This window comes from Chamaea fasciata, unplaced genomic scaffold, assembly GCF_029207755.1.
Source record: "Chamaea fasciata isolate MVZ Bird 193981 ecotype frontalis unplaced genomic scaffold, bChaFas1.0.hap1 SCAF_8, whole genome shotgun sequence".
Taxonomy (NCBI): Eukaryota; Metazoa; Chordata; class Aves; order Passeriformes; family Sylviidae; genus Chamaea; species Chamaea fasciata.
The window spans coordinates 29,419,852-29,444,615 of NW_027094093.1; the positions used below are offsets into that span (position 1 = coordinate 29,419,852).

Here is a 24,764-nt window from a genome sequence, read left to right on the forward strand (position 1 = left end):
ATTCCATTGTTGCTCCAGATATTTTTGGGATTCAAAGGAGTCAAAAGCAGCGGAGCAGAATCATCACTGTGACAGTCCTTTCACACTTCAGTGGCTCGGGTCCCAGCTAAGCCAGTGCGGCATTTCTGTCTGTTGTCAAAAAAATGGGGTGACAGTGTTGTCATTCTGCACAGCATCAGCCAGAACCAGGGCCTGAGAAAGAGGAGCAGCAAAGTTTCTGCTTATATGATCTGTAGAAGTGACAGTTCCATTTATCCTTTCCTATTTTAGTCTGCTCCTAGACCCACTTACACTGTTGCATCCAATCCTCTGTTCCTTCAGCCTGCTCTGAATGCTGTTACCCTCGGCATTCCTGGTGCCCATCCTCTGGTGAGTGCCTTAGCGATCTGGTCTCACCAACTCTAATATAATTTCTCTCTGCACTCAGACATTTCTTCTACATCCAGGAGTTGGAATTTTTTTATTCCTTCCTGGATCAAATCTTACCTCTCATCTCAGCCATCCTCACTGTTAATACCAGCTGTATGGCTGTCACTTTTTTTTCTCTTGAAATGAGGTAGATCTTGCCTTTTCAGTACAGATCTGCTCTGTGCCTGTGTGACTGTTCTTCCTGTCCTGGCTCACCCCCATGCTCTACCCACTCTTCTCACCTTTGCTTCTCTTCCTACTTGCACCATCATTTTTGTTCCAACCTGCCTCCTACATTTGCTTATTCTTCACGGGCATCTTTACTCCTTTTCAGATCCCTCTCAAACCCACTCTCTTTGTGTTGATAGCTTGTGCTCCCAGGATAGAACTTTCTTCCCTCCTCCTCATATGCCCTTCCTCAGCCCATACTGGAGAATATCAGCTTCTATGTGATTCATTCTCCATATAGCATTTATCTTCTTTCACTTGATTCCCCACTTCCCTCTCCACCTCCTTCAGCTGGCAAACAAAATTTTCTGGCTGTCATTAAACAACATGAAACAACTTTAGATGTTGAACAGATTTCAGGCCAAGAAAGCAGCGTTCAAGGCTCAGAAGCACCATTTTGTAGAAAATCTCATCATCAGCGGCATAAAAAATATACTTGAGGATTTAGGTAAGAAATTATTGGAGATGTACAATTGCCTGCACAGCAGCTGCTGCAGCTCTGGCAGGCTCTTTGGCCTAATTCACAAGCAAGCTGCAATGTAGGCATGAGGTGCCCGGACTGCTCCTGTTGTCATTATTACTGCTGCTGCTTTTCACCTGTGTACTTCTTCTCTACAGTTCTCATTATTCTCCAGGGCTGAAGAACATGTCCCTCTCCGTTTGGTCATGCTTCCTGCTGATGTTGCTACATGACAAACCCAGGAGGCAGCAAATGCAGCAGTGTTGCAGCAGCGGGAATTTGGATAAATTAACTTGCTGCTTTAGGAAGATTTCTGCCTAAAGACTACTGCGGTCACTGTGTCTGCACAGAAAACAGACCTGGCTGCCTTAGTCTGTATATCCATAATTGCTCTGTGACAGTCTCATGGAGCTCACATAAACCCAGCATTTACTCACGTGCTTCCTCCATTTCTCTGATAAGGGTATCTCATATCTCACTTCATAGTGGAGTGGGTTCGCTGCCAGCATTGCTTCTCCTCCCGTTATCATGGCAGCAGGAGCATCTGTTTCAGGTGCAGAATGACAAAATGTGCTTCCTAGGCTCATTGGAATCAGCAGCTTTGTCATGGCTTTCTCTCATCAGTACTCCTGGGTTGTTTGACCTTCCTTTAGTAACAGGGAGCTGTTTCTTGGCCTGGTCCCATCCAACCCACAAAAAAAGGAGGATACTCCTTCAAGGAATTGGCTGAAGTGTGGCTGACAATGAGTCATGTGCAGCTTTCCTTGGAGCAGTGTGGGAAGCAGGGGATAATGCTGCTGCTTGAGCTAATGTAGACCTTGCACTGCTGCTCTTGCTGCTGTCACAACCCTTTTTGCTTTAGTACAATTGCTTTCTCAAGCCAGAGCAGAACAGAGCGGAGCTCAGGTCTTTACTACAGCAGGGCTTCCCTTTTCTCACTGCATGCGAGGACTGCTGAAGTCTATTTAGAATCACTAACAGTGGTAAGTAAAGTGAATAAAAGATGAAGTGCCATCAGTACTTCCCACCAAAAAAAAAAAAAAAAAAACAAAAAAAAAAAAAAAACACAAAAAAAACCCCAGCTAGCACAGGAACAGGGTAAACTAATCAGCCATTCTTCTTTGTCAAAAGGGAATAAAATAAGTTCGTGGCCAAGTGACCCTCATTTATGGGAGAATTCCTGGCAGAGGCCCAGTGCAATTGGGTCTCGCCACAGCTTAAGAGACAGGACACTTCTGTTTGATGCAGTCCAAGTTTTATCAGAGATATCAAGGCCTGACTAATCTGTGAAAGGATCCATTTTTTAGACTTGAAAAACATATGGCTGTAGTTAACAGAGCTCCCTAATTACATCTTCTTCCTCAAGAAAAAGAAATCATTTTCCCTATACCCAAATCAAATCAATAAATTCAGACTCTGGCACCATTTCTAAATGGTCCTGTTTGAAGTACAGAAAATGCTGGGGTTTTGGGGCATTGTCTGTACAGACAGGAAAGGAAATGTCTTAATGAGATATGCAAAGCAGCATGGTCTCTGGAATAGGGCACCAGATTGGGATTCAGGAAACCTGGGTTGTTATCACAGCCCTGCTATTGCCTCTTGCCTTAGTGTGCTGTAGATTCCCTGCTAGCCATCTGTTTGTTACTCAGAGCAATGTACCCAGCCTTCCTGTACCTGATAAATTTGGTGTTGTTCCACCTCTTGCTGTGGCCGATTCCTTCCTCTCTACTCCTGACCCCGCACATGGAATGGCTGTCACTCCTTCATCACCCCTCACTCAAAGGCTGCTTCCCTCCTTCCTCCTTCCCTCTGGTGGCGCCTTTGCTCTTGGCCTGGCAGAGCTGGCACTCACTCTGACACCTTTGTTGCTGTTGGACACGTCTGGCTGTCCAGAGGTGTTCAGGTGCAGGCTTAGCCTCTGTTCCTGGCCCTGACAGTGTGACATGGAGCACCATGGGCTGGCCTTGCATGCTGCATTGTTTATCAGCTTGTGTCCTCACTGCCTGCACCATCCTTTCCTCTTTAGCTGGAGCACTGATTGGATCTAGGGAGTGTGGATAACAGAGCAAAACCCCTTTTAGCTCCATTGTCAGAGCAAAACCCTTTTTAGCTCCATTGTCCACAAGGGCCAGATCCATGTTCGGGTGCTGCTCCTTCCGTGTGTGGAGCCTGGTGGAATCTTGGTTGCAGCCACGAGCACTGGTTGCCTGGGAGCCATCCTTCTCCTGAGTGTTTGCAGATGCCTCTCTGCTGCAGACCTGTCGTGGACACGCACACCTGAGGGACAAAACCCAATACAGTCAGGAAGAACCATTTCCCAGTGCTGGAATGAAATTATTGTAGATTTACCAATAAAAGCAATAGTGGTCAGTGTCCCTTCTGCAGCCAAGTGGAGAAGTTACCAAGAGAAACTTCCTCTGATTCACTTCTGCCACGTGCTCTTCCATTCGAAAGAGCAGAAAGGACTTTAAATTGAACTTTGTGTTACTGTCATGACTGTAGGGACCTGCCCTCACTCTGAATTAATTCTGTTGTTTGTAGTTGGAAATGAGGTCAAGATCACCTCAGTTCTGATTACTGTTAGCTGAGCATCTGTCCCTAAATGTAAATGTATCTAGTAAAACTCTTCTCCACCATCAGCTTTGGACATTTTTTCATAACTGTAAAATCTACCAAATAAGTCTCCACAGTCCAGGGACTCCTGCTGTGATATGTGAATGAATCAGAGGCTGCTGGAATCAGGAATGGGGGCAAAGACAGTGTAGAGATAGCTATTATTTAAAGGTAATTGAGTGGAATGGGCAAAGGAACAAGCTGAAGAAAAATAGAAACCCCTCAGGATATCCACGCTCTGCCTTCTACTCTGCAGCTGAGTCCCAGGTTCTTCATTGAGTAAGTCTGCTTTTCTGCTTCTCTCAAAAAAGAGCCTAAAACATGCACTTTTTCCTTCTAGTGCAAAACTGTGTGCTCCTGTCCATTCTAATGTGAGAAAGGCTGAGAATTGGTCCATTTGTGTCCCCTTCCTAAGCCTGTGTTGCATATAACGTATGTTTTCTGGAAAGAAAAGCTGAATGGAAAATTTTGAATCTGGGTTCCTTAGGAAGTTAAACATCTCACTGCACACAGGCCCTGAAGAGTACTTTTAGTGAAAAGCAGAGAACTTTTCACAGTATCATAATGTGCACAAGTGGGAATGTAGATACCTACTTTTAGCTCTCCTGAATCTAGCTATGAGGAATTGACCTATTAATCAGAACTTATGCATTTATTTAATGATTTTCAATCCTTCTAAGACTGGTATTCTGCACTGTATGACTTAGTTCCCATTTCGTTTGTCCCCCCTCCCTCATTCATTGGCACCAGCACATTCCCTCTTTTTTGCCTGCAGCAGCAAAACCTAGGTTGAGGTGAGACTGGGCTGCTTAGGTAGAGACTAGATCTTGCTTTAATTGCACAGGCAAAACTGGAGGACTTTGATTCCAGCTGGCTGCTGTGGAGAAAGATGTAAAATGCAGATGATACAGTAAATGGACTGCTAAAATCATCAGGCTGTGTGCCACAATTAGGAAGCAGAGAAAACAAAGATTTTGCATGTTCCCAGGTCTTTGGTTACAGCCAGGTACCATCTGTAAATCTGTAGATGATTCACCTAAACCTCGAGTGTGATGTTTCTGTGTTGTGCATTACATCTGTGAAATGTAACATATAATGTGTTGCAAAATGGTTTTAGAAACATTCAGGCAATTTTGGGATTGTGTGGTTGCAGGGTATTTTATAATTCTGGAAACTTTATTTTTTCATTAAATTTGAATATATTCAGAAACATTTGTTCTACCATCAGTGAGAATTTAGAGGATACTCTCTTCCAGTGTCATTTGGGATTTGTAAGGGAAAAGAAAGGTGACAGTTTTTGTTGGACTGATAATCTTTTCCTGGATCCTCACCTAAGGAAAATGTGAAATGTCACCATTGAATGGGCAGATCTGGACTTTGAAGGTCTCTGGATCAGAGTCAGAACTATTTTCTGATCCAAACATTGTTTGAGAGTAAGATATTTCATTGATCCCGAGTGTCTCTCTTCTGCCCATGAAGGTTACAGCAGAGCTGGATGCTTGGAATGAAGATCTGCTGAGGCAAATGAATGATTTCAACACTGAGGATCTCACACTGGCTGAGCAGCGATTGCAGCGTCACACTGAGCGGAAACTGGCCATGAACAACATGACCTTTGAAGTCATCCAGCAAGGGCAAGACTTGCACCAATACATCATGGAGGTCCAGGCTTCAGGTAAGAACAATTTGATCTCCCTCTTACTTGGGGGGGAAAAAAAACAAAAAAACCCCACCAAATCAAAACAAGAAAAAGCCCAAACCCCCAAAATGTATAGTGAGCAGAAATACGAAATACCACAATACATATCAAATAAGCTTTTGACATAAGTATAGGCAGTACCTGTCTCACCATTCCCAGAACTGTTCCACAAGTTTTGAGAATTTTGATTTGGGATTTTATGTAAGAACCTGCTGTTTCTTTGAGACTGAAACTCATTGAGGAAATGAATCTGACTTTCAAGTTTCATTCAGAAAGTTTCCCAGCTGCAGGATGGAGTGTGTGATTGACTCCAAATTGGATGGAGAGAGGAGGGCAAGACAAGTTCCTTGTCCTTGTTCCAGCTCAGAAACGAGCAGTGCATAGTCATGAGCTACAGATGCTTGAGCTGGGCAGTCAGATCGCAGGTCTGTATGAAGTCTAGTTGTTCTAGATTCCTAAAGCTTGTTAATCTTACTGCAAATAAGTGAGAGACAAACTGGCCAGATGGGCTGGCTTCATGCTCTGCAGATTCGAGTACCTTTTCCCTGTTCCTCATTTCAGGGTGCAGACACGCCCAAGGGAAAGAGAGAGTAAGGGGAGAAAGAATCTAGTTATCCAAGAGTCCTCTGGGAAAGAATCCCAGTATGAGAGCCTTGAAACCAGTCACGAAGTGGAACTCTTGTTTCCAGCTAGTTCTGCTTGGAATTGTTTTGTGTAAAAAGGGAATATGATAAACCTTACCGGAATTCTCCTTTTCAGAGTGCACTGAAAGGGAGCAACTTGGGTGTAAAAAAGCCCTTTGAGATGTGCTCTTGCTCTTAAATGAAAATCTTGATTCATTTTGATGGGGAGTCTGTCTGATTTTTCTCTGCTTCTCAGTATAAGAGAATTTCTAATACATCCTAAGAGTCCAAGTTTTTGTATCCTTGAATTTTGCATCTGGAAAAGGAATATTGTAATTCAGTTTAATCACTGCATAAAGCCCAGAAGTGGATGTTACTTGTATATTGCTTTAACCTTCTAAAATGTTTGGACAGAGTGCAAAGCAAGAGCAGTTCCTGTTCTTTCCCTTGTTTGAAATAAAAAGGATTTTATGGTATTATTCTTTGGCAAACATTTTACCTCTAGGCACCTACCTTCAAAACAATCTGGCAGTATGCAGCCTGATTTGGCAGGCTGCACTCAACAGAGGCTTGGGGATTGCTTCAAGAGGATGTTGTGAACCAGATAATTTGGTGCATTCTGTGAGCCATGTGTGTGAGCCTCCCTGAGATCTGCCCACACGATGCCTGGCCCTGTGCTTCAGCCTCTGTTTCAGCTTTCTGAGTTAGAAAACTCATCCTAAGACAGTGGTTAAGATGTTTGTGCTCTTTTGTCTGTTTTTTTTTTTTCATCCTGAAGGAATCCATGGGAGGTAAAGAATATGATCCAGAACAGAGCACAGTCAGGAGCCTCAGTGACTGATTTTTAGAAAATAAAAAATAAATAAGTTCTGTGTTTGTCAAGAAGTTAGAAACAACTTCTTTTGGATTCCTGACAAAAGGTTAGGAACTCAATGAGTTGTAAAATGTTTTTGTAAGATTCTCTAAGACGACTTTCTGTGAAGCCTACCCAATAAAAATCCACTGCTCCCAAAAGCAGGGAAACAGAAATCTCATGGGGATGTGGAGTAACAGTACTTAATCAAAGGTAATGGCCACGTCTGCTATGCATGGAATGCTAAATGCTGGGAGAATGGAAAAATAAGGGAGAAGGATAGTACTTGGGAGCCTATTGCTTCTTACTTAAACAAAGAGCAGTTGTACTTCATAAAAAAGTGATTTAATTTTACTCCCTCTTCCCGAATCCTTTATCATAGTCATTCAGTGCATAGGGTAGGGGACGATTGTTCTTAACTGTCAGAGCTGAAAACTTGCAGGGGTTCTGGGAAATCAGCTGCTATTGCTGCTTCCTATTGTACACTGTCACCACTGCTACAATCAAAACTCAGCTGTAGCCACAGAAGATAAAGCCAGAAAAAATGTGATTTTCCAGAGCCATTCTACCTAACCAGCCACCCTTAATTAACCAAGTTTCTTCCCTTCCCTATAACTCTCTTTGAGCTTTATTCTTTTCAACATGCCACACAGGAAACTGACTAGATTTTGATCACTCTGTCCTTTGTCTCGGAGGTCTTTAAGCCAGCAAGTCTGTCAGATAAAATTACATCCAGGTGCTGCCATTTATGATGTTTTTTTCACTTGGAAGTCTTGAGGAAGTAGAAAAAGAAGGTTTTAGAGATTCAGCCATGATTTTTGCATGTCTGATGCAGACTTGGAGCACTGACCCTTACCAGGCTGTGGAGTGTGTGGAAATCCCTGTGAAGATTCTTAGGATGATACAATAAATCCAGTGGTTCTGTGATGCACCAGGTCAGACTCTGTGGATATTGAGGGCGTCCATACAATCAGGCATCTCTGCAAGCCCAGTATTTCCAAAATTCCATCCAGCTCAGGCTTGTGTTCTTATGATTCCTTTCAATACTCCAGCATGTGCAAGTGAGCCTGGATTAGACTGTTTTCTCCATCAGAATTATTTTTTTAAGAAATGCTTAGTTTTGTTAGAGAATAGGTAAGATCTGGAAGTCAGATTGCATTTCCTGAAATTTTGCAGTATTTGCAAATCTTCACTAAAATCTGTGTCAATCAGGAAACACATTTATATGTAGAGAATATTTTAGTAATATTCTCAATAAGACTGGAGTTTTTAATAGGCCAGCCCTTTTTGTTTCAAGGAACCTATCTGCTATTTTTCCTGTTTGATTTTAGTTCTACTGCTGAAAACAAAACTAAATATGTGGGTAAATACTCTCAGAAATGGTTGTTGATTTTTTTGGATGCCTAACTCAATATGTTGAAGGAGTCTGGTGTTTCCAGAAGTGACAACTTGGACATTTCTGAGAAATCCATTTCCCACAGAAAGTGTAGGACAGTTACTCAGGAGTGATTCAGCACTTGGGCCCAAGCTGTGGTGATGATGTGCTCAGGTAATTAATTATCATGTGCACCTTAGTTAGTCTGAGTCTAGGCATTAAGAACAGTTACGCTCTAATAGCTGGTTAGTTGATTGTGCAATTTTATTTGATTAATTAAGTCCATTTGCATTGTCAATATCATTGTCATAATGAGCCCCCAGTTGGGGGTCTCCCATAGTTTACAGAGCTCCTTTTTATATCTTAGACAAATTGCAGCTAAGTCAAACCTGAAATACACTGTAGAGCTGAAGTCAGGAACATTTTCTCAGTCCCAGCCAGATATGAGTAAAATTCAAAGTCCTTTTGCTTCCTGGTCATCAATCTAACATTGTTCATCTCTTTTTAAAGTGTTGCATTCCTTAGAAGGGAAGCAGAAATCTATTTAATTTTCTTTGTGATGTCCTTTATAGTTAATTATAACTGCAGTTCACATTGCAAAGAAGAGAATATAAACTCTGCTGTCACAGGCTCTTAATATTTCAGCATAAAGCAGGTCTAAAGCAGTTTTTCACAGGTTAAAAAGCAATACCCCTTCCGTAGACTGAATTGTATCTCACATTGCAAGCAGTTCAGGTGTCACTAATGTATGTTTTGTAGGATGCCAGTTAGTGTGGCTCCGTACTCTTTCTTGTAGGATTTTTTCAAAACCTTTTCAATTCAATATTCACTTGACATCTGCTGCACTGTTTGAGGCAGTAGAAGAAAATGGCAACCAAGTTCATTTTATCAGAAAGTCAGCTGTGCTTTTCTAGCTGTCAAAACACAAAGTAAAAATAATATGTATGAAATTATCCGGGAAACAAGGCTTTCTGTTTTGCCAGCCAATACTTGAGAAGAAAAAGCGCTCTCCCCGCGTGTGCTGGCACCGCAGAATAAATCTGCGTGACATATGACATGCAGGAAAGGGCAGATCATTCATCATGGGGAGCACACACTGCCCTTGGATAGCATCCCAGGCAGTTCCCTGGTTGCTGCTGATGAGTTAGCACGATCAGAGCTGCACCAGCTGAGTGTGCGGGAGGGAAAGCTGTGCATTTAATATCCAATAGGTGTGGTGAAGTCAAGCATACAAAAAGCCATCATGTCCTCAGGATACAGAACCATATGCAGGCTAATTGCAGCAACAATGCCTGGTGTCTGGCAATTGAAAAGAACTTCACTCCCAAGAATAGAAACATATATTAAATTTCCAGTTTTAAATGGGAAGCCAGGGGCCATTCCACTTTATTTGGTAATGAAGGGACTGTTTTGTTTTGGCTGGGAAAGGGAATAAGCCAATCATTTGCATTCCCATGTGCTTTTTTTCTGATAAAACCAGAAACCAGGAAAAAGGCATAGGGTTAGTAATAAGGTCATGTTTATTTTGTGCGCTGTCCTGCGTAGATACCGCTGAATGAAAGTCATGAGCCTCTGAGGAGGATAAAGACAACTTTCTAAATGGTTTTCAAAAGTAGTGTCCAAGACTTTTTTCAGCAGCTTCTGATTAACACATTTCTTTTTTAATGATGTATTATTCCATGAAATGAAATGGCTTTGCAGGAAGTGCAGTGTTTTCTCAGCATTACTGCAATCACATTACTTTTGTTTTAGGTTCGTTATCCTTCCTGCTTAGAGGCTAATGGCAAAATTCCAGTAGGCCTTCATAAGGGAAGAGTCAGGTCTTTATTAGTTTGCAGTCCCAGGGAGTGCAGTAACATGGGATGACATCATATTTCCTTCAGGTCAAACCTTCCAGTTGCACTGGTAGCAAACCCAGAGTCACAACCACGTTGGTGTCACTCAGAGGGAAAGTGTGAAGCTCTGCACTCCATTTCATGTAATCACTACACACAAGGCTCACAGTGTCAGAAAAACATTCAGGAGGTAGGAAGGGCCTCAGGAATCCTCTGTTTCAGTCTCGTGACCAAGCCAGGGCCATGAAATCAGACCAGGCCTTTGAGGGGTTAGCAAGTCCATGTAGGATGCAAGGGAGGGGGATGTGGTACTAAGATACCCTTTCTGTCTGCTGTGTGAGGATTGGACAAAAGTCAGTCTGTGGAATAATCCTGGATGAACTAAAGTCTGACTTAAACTAAGTCATTGTTAATGATCCTCTGCAAGCATCTAGATGGAAAAAAGTTTTCTCTATAGAGTTCCCTGCCCTTGTAGCACTACTGTAGATCTGATGCCTAGAGCTTACTTCCTGTATTTCACTTTTCTATTTGCTTCCTTATCTCTTTTCTCTTCTAGGTTGGTTTTTTTTTCAACATGCATTTCTAAAGTATAAGTTTATGATTTACCCTAAAAAATGGAGGATTTTTCGTCTTTTTAAAAATTTGATGTTCATGCAAGTTTTTGGGCAAGACTCTGGTTAAGTCAGTCCAACTGGCCAGATGCTGATGAGTCAGATGAGCAATGACCACCAGAGAAACACCACTTTGTAGAAAAATGTAGTGATGAAGATTAGGGAGCTGGGAAAGCCAAATATTCCATGTGAGAAAGTTAAGTGAGAAAGAATTACTCAGAGAGTTGCAAATCAATGTGTTAGGTGGCAAAAAAATTTAAAGTTTACAGTTATGCAAAATTGAAATTTCAAGTGCAATGATCTTTCTCTCTGTGCACATTACAGGCATTGAGCTGATCTGTGAAAAAGACATCGATCTTGCAACACAGGTTCAAGAACTGCTGGAATTCCTTCATGAGAAACAGCACGAGCTGGAGCTTAATGCTGACCAAACTCACAAGAGGTTAGAGCAGTGCCTCCAGCTCCGGCACCTCCAGGCTGAGGTCAAGCAGGTGAGAGTTTTTAACCACACATGAGGGGCTTGAGGGGGTTTTCAGCCACATTCACACTGCTAAGCCAGTGTCTGCCAAGGGAAAAACCTTTAGGTGGGCAGTCCAAATCCCCCTTTCCTTAACAGTACTTGATTTTGCTGACAGGTTACAGAATGGCCCTTGGCAAAGAAGAAGGGGCTCTGCTCTCCCAAGTGTGCATGTGTTTGGCTTCATGAGTAGTTATGGAAATTCTGCACAGAGCTGACCACATAGCTTCTCAACTGGAGGAACAGCCTCAAACTCCAAGTGTTCTGGGAATAGAATTATTTGATTTGTGACCCAGACTTCAGCTGTGGTGGAGAACAGGCCCAAAGCAAAGGAAACTGAGCTGTGAGGCATTATGTATGACATTAGGGTAGTTTCACCTTTTCATTTATTGCTGTATATCTGTTGTCTTACAGGAATCTTTAACATATTCCGGTGATTTTAAAAATTTTGTCAGTAGTCTCTAGATCCCAGGACTTGTTTAGACATCTTACAGTATTATTACATTGCCTTTCTTTCAGATTTCATCCTAGCATAGGCGGTCATGATCTGCCTCCCTTGGTTTTCCCTAATATTTCATTTGGAGGCCTCATGTTCTATGTTTTCCTTTGCTGCACAGGATAACATTACACTTCCTGCTTCCTAGCCCATAGGTGGCTTCACACTCTAGTCTATGTCTGTCTTTTAATGGAATGGTCTTGATTTCATCAGAAGAACCAAGAATGTTTTTCCAGACATCTGAACTAGTCAGTTTTCCATTTTACCTCTACAAATAGGTGACTGGGGGGTGGTGTTGGGAGGAGTGTCCAAATACTATAAGGTGTTCGTGAAAGATATCTGCTCATTTGTTTACTTATACGCATACACACACTCTCTGAATGCTCAGTACATACGATCATAAATATTCACTTTTGAAGGCAGAATACCTGAGTGATGCTTTGTCTGAATTGTTTTACCATTGCCAGCAAAAAAAATCCTTCACACTCAGAAAACTGGCAGCACTAACAGCAGTGCATGCATTGTCTTTCAAAGTCTGCTTTGATGTGAGTATTTTGCAATTCTACCTAAAAGTAGCATGGAATTCTCCTAATTTTTATTGTTAAGATATGGTCATTTTTCATTTGCAATTATTGAAGACCATCTCCTCACAAAGTTCTGGAGCTCTGTAGACTGCTTGGCTTTCTTCTGAAAAAAAGAAACAAACCGAGCAAAACCCAGAAATACTTTGTGATATTTATAATCACCACCTGAACATGACTATGAAGTATATACTTCTTTTTCCAGAGGTTCCTGGAGTTTCTTATACTCAGCTTAGCTAAGCTTGGAGGTGTGTGTGATAAATTTGTGATGAAGCAGAGCCTTTTTAAGTTATGACAGAAAGCAGTGAGAAGTTACATGTGTAACAGAAAGGCTAAAGATGCAGGTTGCCCACTTGCCTGGGATGAAATGCAGTCAGCCCTGTGGCTGCTCCTGCAGTCATCCAGTGGCAGTGCAGCACTTTCTGCAGGTACCTGATGTTATTTGCCTTATTATCAAATATCTGCTGGTCCTTAACTATTTTACAACTGAAATCTCCCCAAAGGAAGTGGTTACAGGACTGAGCTAATACTTACTGTGAGAGAACAGCTGCCTTGAATTATTATTTCTTTACCAGAGCTTGGGACCATCAGAGCCTTTGTTATTATGTGACCTCTCAGCAAACCAGTAGTGAAAAAACATTTTATTTGTTCAGCTGAATACTTAGCCCCCCTTTGCTTGTTAACCTATAAATTACCACAGCTACAGTCTCCCTTAGAAAAAAGCAAGTTAAAAAATTTCTGTGCCGTATCTATTTGGTTTCCTGTAGATGAGTCATAGTCCCAACCATTTAGTGAAATTGGGAAATGTATTGATTTTGGCTTGTAGTTCATCTCCAGTCTGGTCCAGGTTTCCTTCACGTTCAGTTTAGTGCATCTGAGATGATGGATGATCTCATTACCAAATTGCTCTTTCTCATGTGAATGAGTTGAGATGTGGTTGTTGCAAGACACCTCCTGTAGCTGTGTTAAGTTCTGCTGACAGAGTAAAATTGGTCAAAGCTGCTACATGTACATGTGTTTGCATTTTGATATAATGGCTCATGGAAATAAAAAGTCTTTTAACTGTCTCTATCTATTTAAGTTTCATTTACCAGAGATTTCTGCTTTATATCATATGCACCTAGGGTTTGAATGCCAAGACAATGAATTGAAGTTTGGGGCCATTAAAGTGGAACAATTCCAAATGAGATGTTCTGTGAACTGCTTTAGAGCAGAAATAGTAAAGATCAGTAATTCACAAGGTCTTTGTTATTTAGAAAAATTCTGCCCAAGCCTGATTTTCCCTCATTTGGATCCTACTCATTTCTGACAGAAACTATAGTGCTTGGACTGCTTACATAAAAGCAATAGCAGAATAGATTTGTGGAGATCAGTTTAAAAAAACAAACTCTAATGCTGTGCCTGCAGCTGTTTGGCTTCCCTATCCCCTTAATTTATCTTTGTATGGTTTGGGCTTTTTTTTTTTTTTTTTGTGTCGAACTTGACCTAATTTGCTCCAAGATATCCTCAAGGTGTCCCACTATGCTTGCTTTCCAGGTTGTTTTGAAGTATATTTAATCCTTTTGAAGTGCTTGTTATCCATCTATTTTTGCTGTTTGGCATTAGATTTGCTTCAAAATATATGTGCCCAAGGGATGATGGGAAGTAGTCAATTGAGAGACACTGAATATATTTGTTTTTTCCTAATCTAAAGTCAAATAGCTCCTAGAAAACTGATGCAGTTTTAAACATGGTTAAAATTACCAGAAGCTGTCATTGATGGTTGTGTCTGTGTTAGTAAAAGCTTCTGAAGAAAGCTGCAAAGGGTCTGGAAGTGTAAGAGATTCACTTAGATTGTTCTGTCTTCTAAACTTAAAAATCTTTTCTTATCTGACTGGACAGGTATCCATAGCAAGGCCTCAAGTCTTTTTTAGAAACATGAAGGAAAGCATTGTGACTAAACTGAGCAGTAGACAAAAGCACTGCATGGTACAGAGCTCTCATTTCTGAAGGATGGCTGCACAAGGGCTGCCTCAATCTTTATTTTTCCTGTAGAGTCTGACTCTGTGCCCAGTGAAGATGGCAGAGTTCCAGGGAAGAAATTAGGAGTTTTAAAAGAATTTGGTGCTATTATTTAATTACAGAGAATCCCTGTACAGGAGCATTGCCTCTCTAAAGCAAATTGGAGTCAAAGGTGGGAGTTGTTTCAGAGCTGTGGTGGCTGCCTTGTTAAACAACCCATGCCTTGCAGTAAAACTGTTCCCCAGTGACAAGTGGCTTTTATATAAGATCCCATAAAAGTGTTTCTGCTTCTCTGTTATAAAAAATTGTTGGGATGTATAACAAAGTCTTTGAAGATTTATTTAACTCCAGAATTACTTAATCACTGCTTCTACAAAGCTGATAAAATCTGTGATTTGTAGGAAATGTCTGTTTAAAGCCATCTTTTAGGGTTGGCCTGTCTGCATGTTGCTAAATAATGATGAACCTATTAATACAGGAAATGATCATAGAAGTGCCTTGGTGCTGTATTAGGAGCTTTGCTATATTATTTGATGAAAAGGTATTAAGCACTATATGAATAGGAGTCAATTTGTGAGCAGGTCTTGTAAACCAGATACAAATGTGTAAATGCCACCTTTCAGCCAGTTCCCTTCTGCAACTGGGGCACAAATGTCTCTGCAAGGGTTTTGAACTTAGATTTAAGAAGCTTTGCTTGTGCAACTGATTTTTTTTTCCTCTTACAAGTAAGAGAGAAACATTACTATGGAAATAGCTGATGCAAATCCCAGATGAGGCTCTAACATTTAAGTGCCAGACTTCTGGAAGTAGAAAGGGGTCACTGTGCAGATGCTTCTAAGCAAAATTTGCTCGTGCTTGGGTGCTCTTTGGGCCTGAAAAAGGGAATGTAGGAACCCCAGAATGGGTGTCTAACCCCACACTCTGGGGCAAGGAGAGGGGGCAGCTACTCGGGGGTGGCAGCAGCCTTGGTCAGGAGCGGTGCTGGCAGCATTGCTGGCACATGAAATCCATCAGTCCACCTGAACTGCTCTCCCTTGGATAATTTGAGTCCGCAAGACTTGAATAGAGGGATGAATGTGTGTTGTTAGTACAAGAGGAAACCTGGCAGACTGGTTGTGTGGTCTCTCTTCCTAATGAAGTTGTTTTAAGACTGAGTTTCTTTATTTTTTTTTTTCTGATGTTTCATTACTTTGAGGCTCAGATATTTGTGTGAAATCTGGGTCAAACTATCTGTGGCACTTTTGAAAAAAATCAGCTGAAATGAAAGCTGTTCCACAGAGGAAAAAAAATGCTGTATTTTTAGCATACACACTCGGTATTTTCTACATTCCAAATGGTCCAAGGCAGGGTGTGTTGCAGTATGTAAAATGTGAAAGCATGTCTTGCCTTGTGATATCCACTAAGAGTTTGGTACCATGTAGTTGGTAATAATGCAGGGTTCTAGGCTGATGGAATATAGAAAATGCCAGACATTACAATTTCAACATGATAACTCAACTGCTTTTCCTTTAAATGTGTGATGCATTTCCCACAGGAGCAATTACACCTGCTGATGAAAGAGAAACAAATGGAATTAAATCTTCCACACTGTTGTACTGAGCAGAATGTAATTTTCTACAAATTAGGGTCAGCTACGTGTATAGATGTCTCCCATTTTTCTCCTAGGGAAAACTCACATTTTACCTTGCAGGGAACTGAATGGCACTAACTAGGGTGATGCATGAAGTAGGGATGAAAAAAACAAAGCCACAAAAACATCCCTGTTTCCTCCAGGCAATTTAATGGATCACTTGTAGAAAATGATAGTAAAAAAGGGAAATTGCTATGTAGACTATTGCAGCAAAGTCAATTTTGGAAATCATGAGCTAAATTTAGGGCAGTGATTTGAGCAGTCAGGATTTCCTGTGCATCTGTGAATTGGACTCAGCAACTTTCTGGCTTTACTGGACTAATTTGACACCTTCACAGGTAGGAAAAAGGCTTTGAGACAACACAGGAGACACTTGCATGTGTGTTCTGGGTGCTAATTTCCTAAACACGTGTGTTAAAATAGCAGAAAATGTGTCTGCTTAAATGAGTGAGTACAAGCTTGATGGATTAATTATGTACATTTAGGATGTGATTCTGCAGTCATTACAGCATGGATTGCATGTCTACAAATAATTTTAACATGTCTAAAGTAAAGCCTCTTGATTAAATACAAAATGCAAGACTTGACATTTTTTCCTAGTTCTGTGTGCAGGTGGAAACTCCAACTGCATCTTAGCTCTATGCCAAACGAATCCAACTGTGTCCTCTTCCTCCTCCCCCCTAAGCTCAGACTTTTGTGTGAAAGACACACAGGCAAGTGAAGCTGAAAGGTGTTGCAACATCTATGCAACATTCCAGTGGGAAATTGGAAAGGATGTTTAAATTCAAATCTCCCTCAATACACTTTGTGGTTTTGCCCTGGGGTATTTACATAGGGGCCTGTTCATTTTTCTGATCAAACCTTGAAAATGAGTGCTCTTTGCTATCCAAATATCCATGTAAAGGGAGTTTAATTCTTCAAGGAATAACTTTTTCAATAAGATCTTTGCCTCCCAAGCTGTGTGTCATTAAGACCTTATGCTAGGATTTCTTTCTGCTCACAGATCCAGCCTGAGACCACACTTGTTCAGCCAATGTGAAGCATATTCTCCTAGGTGACTGCATAAACCCTGGTACTGAAGCAACCTTTCAATCAGCACATCTTCTGTTTGCAGGTGCTTGGCTGGATCAGGAACGGGGAGTCGATGCTCAACGCGAGCCTTGTCAACGCCAGCTCCCTCTCGGAGGCTGAGCAGCTCCAGAGAGAGCACGAGCAGTTTCAGCTGGCAATAGAGGTAACGCCAACCAGTTAACTTTGTTTCTCCTTCCCAGGTGAACATCATGCAAAAGGTTATCTCACGAGCATCAATCATGGCTTTCTTGAGGAAAGGGAGGAATAGAAGCTTCAGAAAATCAGCTTATTGTTAAACTCATAATGTAGCCAGAGGCTAATAGTGAAACAAATTATTTATCACCTGCAACTAATTCTTCTGATGCCAGACATCAGCTTTTCCATCCATGAAAATGACACTCAGGCATCTCCTGATAATTTCTTTGATAAAAAATTGAGAAGATTAAAATACATAAAGTGATCTGAAATGGGAAAAGTTTGTCAAGTCAGTTGCTTTCCACATCCACAGTTTGGAGGTCATTCCACAGCATTCATTTGTGAATATTTTTTTACGGGATAATGCTCTCACACTAAATAATCTTTCATTCAGCTTTCCTTTTATCAACATCACAGAAGAAACTGCTTCCAACCCTCATTCTCAAATAGCTTTGGCAAAGAGGCAAGAGGGGCAGTTTTTAAGAATTGACTCCTAAACTGCTTTTCCCCCTTCTTGCTCTGGAGTAATAACACATCTTTGAGCTGGCCCTAGGAAACTGATTGTGAGCCAACCCATTTGCCTCACACACGGGCAGGAGGAAGAGCCCCTGCTCTGAGCAGCTTTCCTTTGAATGAGAAAGAAGTGAAGGGCTAAGGTCTGCTCTGAGCAGGGCACTAAAAGATTCCTAATTAAGCTCAGTGCTTCATGTATCTCTGTTATTATGAGCAAACCCCATACTCACAGGTCGTGCTCACATCAGTTGCTAGAAAGAGGTTGCTTTCTAGCATTGCTTTTTCCTGTTCCAGCTTAAAAGGTGTGTCTGCTTCCCAGATTATAGTAATTGTTAGCTTTTTACAGGGGAAAGAACAGCTGAGAAATACCCATATACTTGAAAACTAAACCAAACTTTAAAGTCTGCAAGTATGGAGATTTGAAGAGGTGCCTGACTGGGGGTGGGAGGTGGGGGGAAGAGGAAGAGGAGGGGATGTCTCCTGGTAAACTTGAAGTCAGATAATATACATTACAGTGATGCTAATAAGTATAGAGTTTAAATCTCAGCTAATGACTTATTTTGATACAGCTCTGCTCAGAGTAAAGAAGGAGCAGCTGTTGCAGCTCCTAAAGGAGAAGGAAGAAGGTTTTTATCAATTCTGTATGAGCTGGCTGGTACCAAGCTGTGCTGACCACATCTTGGCAGCCACCACTAGACAGCAGTGGGGAACAAGACACCCACTGGCTGAGTTATCACGGCTTCTGACATTGGGGAAGTGCTTGCGTTTGGTGGTAAATGCAAATTGCAGAGGGAGAAGAGGGTTACACCACAGTAAGGGGAAAATAAGATTCCAAAAAGAAAAAACCACTAGATTAAATATTTAAAGTATTTAAGGCTCAGTATGGGGAAGAGTTCAGCAAATCATACAAGGCAGACTGTTCACTAAAAGCATTCTAGATGAGGAATTGATTTTCAGTTGAAACCCTTCAAAGTCTATTTCAAACAAGTATTACAATTCTAACATCAGTAAAGCAGCTGGATATTAAATTTAACCAGTTGTTCTTGAACATCTTCCTAAGTTTCTGCCAAGTATTAATCCTTTTTGTTTCCTAATAGCTTTCTCTGCATTGCATTATTCATCTGTGTATGCCAGATGATTTCAAGCTTTTTTCCAGGTTCATGGCTTAGATCATAAAACTATCACATGAGAATTTGTCAGCAGCAGTTACAAATGGGACATAGCACAGTGGAGTCTGAAAGATTTCAGGGCTTCTGTTCAGAAGATTAAAATCAAACACTGGACTTAACCACGTCTGAACACAGTTGCTGAGGAGGCTGTGAAGGGATGGGGGCTATTTTAGCAGCCCACAGAGGAAGACACAGCCACCACTTGGTGACTCTGAGAGGAGCTGGTATAGGCTGAGGAATGGGACAGATAACTCAGTCCTGCCTGTAAAGTGGCTACTGAGTGAACTGGGGAATGGTGGAGGCAATGGTTTGACTCTCCCCAGTTCTGACCTTAAAGGTAGGAACATAAATCTAATCTCCAGTATGAGTGAGCTGACTTTCAGAAATGCATCTTTTAGGGGCTGCTGCTTGTGATAAAGTTCATGCCCTTTAGTAAGACATCTTCGTGTTTTCTAAGATTGATGTTTTGAACAACTGCACAAGTAAAACTGCTGATGCCAGGAAAACTGCCTGGCAAGAGCCAAATTAGGGTGCTCAGGCCCACAGTTTGCCAACTGTTTAGAGTTTGTTTTTGGGCTGCAGGTTGTGTGGGGTGCAGTCAGCACTGAGGCTGGGTGAGTGCTCAGCACAAGAGCTGCCTGCACTGTCAGAACCGACCCCCGGGGACCCCACCTCATGCAACTGCCCAAGTGGAGCCAACCCATCTCAGCAGTGCTTACATGCTCCAAGCTTTATTAACAGGTTGCAAATGTGTGTGAATAACTGAAACTAAAATGCTTTGCAGAAAGTGACTGTTAACTGAAAATAACTCGGAAAATATTTCACTCTCTCGCATCCCCATGCTCACGCCTCGCTCCACCTTTCCACCATACATCTGGCACATCTGTACAACCTCTCTTTCCTCCCCTCATACACAGTCCCTCTTTCATGCCACTTCCTTACAGAAGACACACCAGAGTGCCCTGCAGGTCCAGCAGAAGGCCGAGGTGTTGCTGCAGGCTGGACATTACGATGCCGATGCCATCAGAGAATGTGCCGAGAAGGTGGCCCTGCACTGGCAGCAGCTGATGCTGAAGATGGAGGACAGGCTCAAACTCGTCAATGCCTCAGTGGCCTTTTATAAAACCTCTGAGCAGGTGAGCTGGACAGTGTCATTTCTGGGCCATAGTAAACCAAGTCTGAATCAGTAAAAATTCTTTCATTGACAAGTATTGTAACACAAAAAAAAAACCCCAAACGCAAACCAAACAAAACATAAACCCCTCCTCCACCCCAAAGACAAAAAAAAAGATCAGAAAGCAGTTTTTAATAACTTTTATCTTAAAGTTTTCAGTGTAGCAATGTAATTCTTGAAGGTGCTATTTTTGTTGGTGGTTTTTTTTCAATTTTCCCCTTTCAAAGAGGAATAATTTTTGAAATCCCACCACTTTTGTTTCAAGCTCTCGTGATACTTAGTTTTGAAGAACATAAATCTGCTTTTCCTTGAGAACTGCTTGCAATTAGTTAATTGTTACTTTGTGAGCCGATGTTTTCGTAGTACTTAAATACCACCATGCCAAAAACGATGCCAAGATTCGAAGGGATTTTACTTAAATCCACCTGCAACACAGACAATTACAGCAGGAACTCATTGTATGCCAGCACAACTCTACTTCATTCCAGGTGTTCATGAATTGCAAAACACATTCCAGTTGGCTGCTGGCATGGTGGGATTATTCATCCCTTGCACAAGCAGGTGCCCTCTACACTGTAGTCAGTGAGAATTAGTGTCACAGTGTGGCTACTCGAGCAGCCGTGCCTGGTGTCATTTACTGCAGCCAGGCAGTTAGTGTTAGCAGGGACACTGCAGGAACCTGTGGTTTTACACAAAAGGCAGCAGTGACTGCCGGGACATTTTCTATTGTTATTGTCACACAGTTAGCTCCTCAATTAGACAACCAGCCATGGGGAGATTTTTAACACAACTAGATATGTCATTAGGGAAAGAGTGTACTTTTCCTTAACTTGGAGGCCGTAGATGATCCTTGGGCCACTTTTTGGTGTCATTTGTTTAATGTATTTTTAAGACTGTTTAAGAGGAATTCATTCCTTATAATTAATGTATTTCACTGTGAAGAGTTTCAAGCGGATTTGCAGTCCCTGATGCGTTCAAGATCAAAATGAATTACTGCTGATGGAGGAGTGTGAGAAATGAAAACTCTTAGGGGATTCATTAGAGCTTTAGACATTTAAATGTACTGGCCAAAATATGCATTGCCAGTGATTGATCAGTTCAGCCTCTCTTCCTGTTTCCAAGTCTCAGACAAGCACACTGCAATGCCCACCAGTTCATTCATTGGTTGTGTCTATTCAGCAAATGTGTAGGGCAAAGATCGTTCAGTCTTTGAATGCTCGTGAACTCATGCTGCAAGCCTGTCAACTTCTCTTGGGCTGCACAGCTGATCTACAGTCCTTAAGGGTCTGCTTCCTGACTGCCTGACAGTGGAGTGAATAATTTACTGGAACCTGAATTCTCTGAGTATCCAGAAAAAGGAGCTGAAAGAGCAGAGAGAGTGTCACATGCAGCCAAACTTTTTCATGCCTGTCTTCCCCAAGTACATTATGTTCTTGATATTAGTGGTGAAGCCTTGGATTTCAAATAGCCCAGTTTCTCTCCGACTTCACTGACAGCCCATTTTATATTCACTTCTCTCATCACCTTAGCAGAAAGAAGATATTTCCATGTGCAGGGACAATTCTTTCTGGAAATATATGAATCCCAGGCAGTCCATTTATTTTCATTCTTTAAATCACCGAAGTCCAATAGAATGTCAAGGTTTTCAAGAAGTAAAATGGGAATGCTTTTCTGTGCCTAAATAACACATGAAGCACTTGCTCTCCACTAAGTGTTTGAGGGTGAATGCTGGTTTGCATCCAAGCAAGAAGATGATTTTGGATTGCCAAGTGCGTAGGGTCCTTGCACAATGCATAGTGCATAAGCCTGGCAGCACGATCAGCTATCAGCTCACCTAATTCACCAGTTTCAAAGTGGACTTCAATGTGCTCTTGGTCAGAGTTACATGAAAATGGCCTGTGATAGTGGGGATGATTGGGGGGTAATTCTGGAGTCTGCTCCAGACTGTGTTCCTAATCACATGGGGTCCCCTGAATTATAACTGTGTTCATATTAAAGCTGCAAGAGTGAGCAAGGAAAGGATGGACATTGCTACCTGGATCCCAGCAATAACTGCCTGGGTCATCTCAGCAGTGGAGTCTGCAGGAAGAGCCCTCTGGGAAAGAAGAAGGAAGTTCCAAATGTCCTGGAAAACTTTTGCTGTGTTTGCACAGGCCACTGAGAATATTCTCAGGATCTGTAACATAAAAGACTCAGCCTTGTCTGAGGCAACTGCCTAATTTCCAGGCTGTGTTGGTTTATTTACCTCATTTCCACTGTTCCACTATTCTATCAAGATAGAACATGTGTGTGTGAGCCCTGTGCAGTGGAGCACCTGCATCCACCTAAATTGTGACCCTGATTTAAAGTCTATTGGTTTCCATCAGCCTTTAAAAAAGCTGTATTGGGAGCAACTAAAATGCAGCTGAAGAGAATTAGTTCCAGCTTCAGACTTTGTTTCAGGAAAGTATTTAAGCATGTGCTTTTCTTTAAGTATGTGTTAAGTCCCTTGACTTCAGTAGGATTTAAACACGTTCTAGAATAGGGATTGCTTCCTGAATGATCCCCTGCCTTGATTCAACCGTTTGTACTTCTTCCCATTATTCATTAGAAGAGAAGAATGATTTATCAGCCTTAAACCAGATAAATTGTATCCCAAACAGTAGAGATTCCTGTGGGTAAGAAAAACACCTTGGGCCTGTTTTATACCCAGTTACCCCCATGCTGTGGCCCATAGTACAAAAATGAAATGTCATTGGTCATAGACTTCAACTGAATGTTCTCCTCCTGGTTATGATTGTGGATAACTGAGCTGTTGTGCTGTGGACGTGTTTCAGGTGTGCAGCGTGTTAGAGAGTCTGGAGCAGGAATACAGACGGGATGAAGACTGGTGTGGAGGCCGAGATAAACTTGGACCAGCAGCTGAGATAGACCATGTCATCCCTCTGATCAGCAAACATCTGGAACAGAAGGAGGCTTTTCTCAAGGTCTAATTTTAGTTCTCTAGTAAATCAGGAAAACTCTCCATTAAGTAGACAATTTAGAGCAGTTAAGTTTGTTAAGCTTGAGAGGATGCTCTGCTGTGTAATTCCAGTTCAGCTGCTGGCTGGCTGTATAAACCCTAGGCCAGCTTTACTTTGCTATAGCAGGGGTAATGAGCATTATGGTCAATACGTATCTCAGAGAGATGTCAAGACCAATTAGGTGGTGTTTGCACTTGCAGGATATTAGTTGTTGTGCTGGTTCAAAGTTCAGTTCTTAAAATTGCGCTAAAAATGACAGATACTATACATCATTTTGGTCTTGACTTGTGCAAACCATCCAAAGCATTTCAAATTTTGTCTTCCAAGCCAATAACTGAACAACTAATAATAACTAAAGCAATTTTGTCTCTGCAAGGCAGCACCAAGATGGAGACAGAGATTTCTTCCTGCCTTCCTGGTGCTGCTTTGGGAGAACCGAGGATCTCCCAGGCTGAGAAGTGGACTGTCAGCCAGCCTCCCCACCTGCCACTAAAACTGATGCACAAAATGAAACTACATTTGCAGTCAAGGCCTAAGAAACTACACCTCTTGATTTCTACATTTTTTTAAACAATGAGTACTTTTCTTGAGCGATTAGGTTAGATTAGATTAGGGTTAGATTTGGTTCGACTGAATATGTGCAAGGTACCAGTTCTAAACAAGCAATTGTTTTATTACTTTGTTTTATAAGAGTTTATTGACTCTTACCTGAAGTCCTCATCTTCCCAGATGAGAGAGAACTTCTTGCAATATTAGCAAGAACTCCCTTGCCCCCCTTTGCCTTCTTTGCTCTTGCTTACTGATTCTTTTTTGATGGGGGCTGTTCTTCCTAGGCCTGCACCCTGGCCCGGAGGAACGCCGAGGTGTTCCTCAAGTACATCCACAGGAACAACGTCAGCATGCCCGGAGTGGCCAGCCACACCAGAGGGCCCGAGCAGCAGGTCAAAGGTTGGTGCAGTGTCACCTGTGCAGTGACAGCATTGAAGGTCTGGTTTGCCTCCCCCTCTGCAGTGGGCTCCTCCTAAAGTCTGTGAATGTGCTCAGAAGGCAAACTCTGTCCTAGAGTAATTTCCTTTACCATATCACTCTGCAACTACACTGTGGTGGTTTCTTGCATGTGGCGTTTGGGGGGTTGATTTTGGGGGGTTTTTTAAGCAGCCCCTTTGAATGAATTCTTGTTTTTAAGAAGTGTGATTTTGGGCTCTCTGCTTTTGGGAACAAGGTCCAGGCAAAGTGATTGAATTCATCATTTCATAGCTTATTTCTTGTGCACTCAAGGAATCCCTAGTCATGCAGATGTTTACCTTTGCCCTACAGCCATTCTGAGTGAGCTGTTGCAGAGGGAGAATCGTGTCCTCCACTTCTGGACCCTGAAGAAGCGGAGATTAGATCAGTGCCAGCAATATGTTGTCTTTGAGCGCAGTGCCAAGCAGGTAGTGTGAAAACTCCACCTTGTTCTTCTGTCCTGGCAATATGTAAAATCTCCTGTATGCATGTAATGCCTCTGTGTGTGGCTCCTGTTCCAATCTCAGGTTGTGTTTAAACACTGTAACTTTTGAAAACATGGCAAATATAGATTTTAAAATAAGACAATTCCAAAACCCAATAAAAAACTCAGTATTTTTGTCACCTCAGAATAATTTCTGTATTTGTTCATTCATTTTAAAATAAATATAAGAGCAAAATTGATTTATTGAACTATTTCTGAAT

General features: G+C 41.8%; 1 protein-coding gene across 5 annotated transcripts in view; it reads left to right on the forward strand.

The window, feature by feature from the left end:
• Nucleotides 1-24,764, forward strand: part of KALRN (kalirin RhoGEF kinase) — a 473,232-nt gene that overhangs the window by 299,307 nt on the left and 149,161 nt on the right. For all 5 annotated transcript variants that reach the window (XM_066190284.1, XM_066190280.1, XM_066190281.1 and 2 more), the window contains exons 14-20: nt 5,189-5,384; nt 11,030-11,196; nt 17,045-17,164; nt 19,796-20,014; nt 22,869-23,018; nt 23,888-24,002; nt 24,372-24,487. In XM_066190284.1, the coding sequence (XP_066046381.1) occupies nt 5,189-5,384; nt 11,030-11,196; nt 17,045-17,164; nt 19,796-20,014; nt 22,869-23,018; nt 23,888-24,002; nt 24,372-24,487 (1,083 nt within the window). The remainder of the gene's footprint in view (nt 1-5,188; nt 5,385-11,029; nt 11,197-17,044; nt 17,165-19,795; nt 20,015-22,868; nt 23,019-23,887; nt 24,003-24,371; nt 24,488-24,764) is intronic.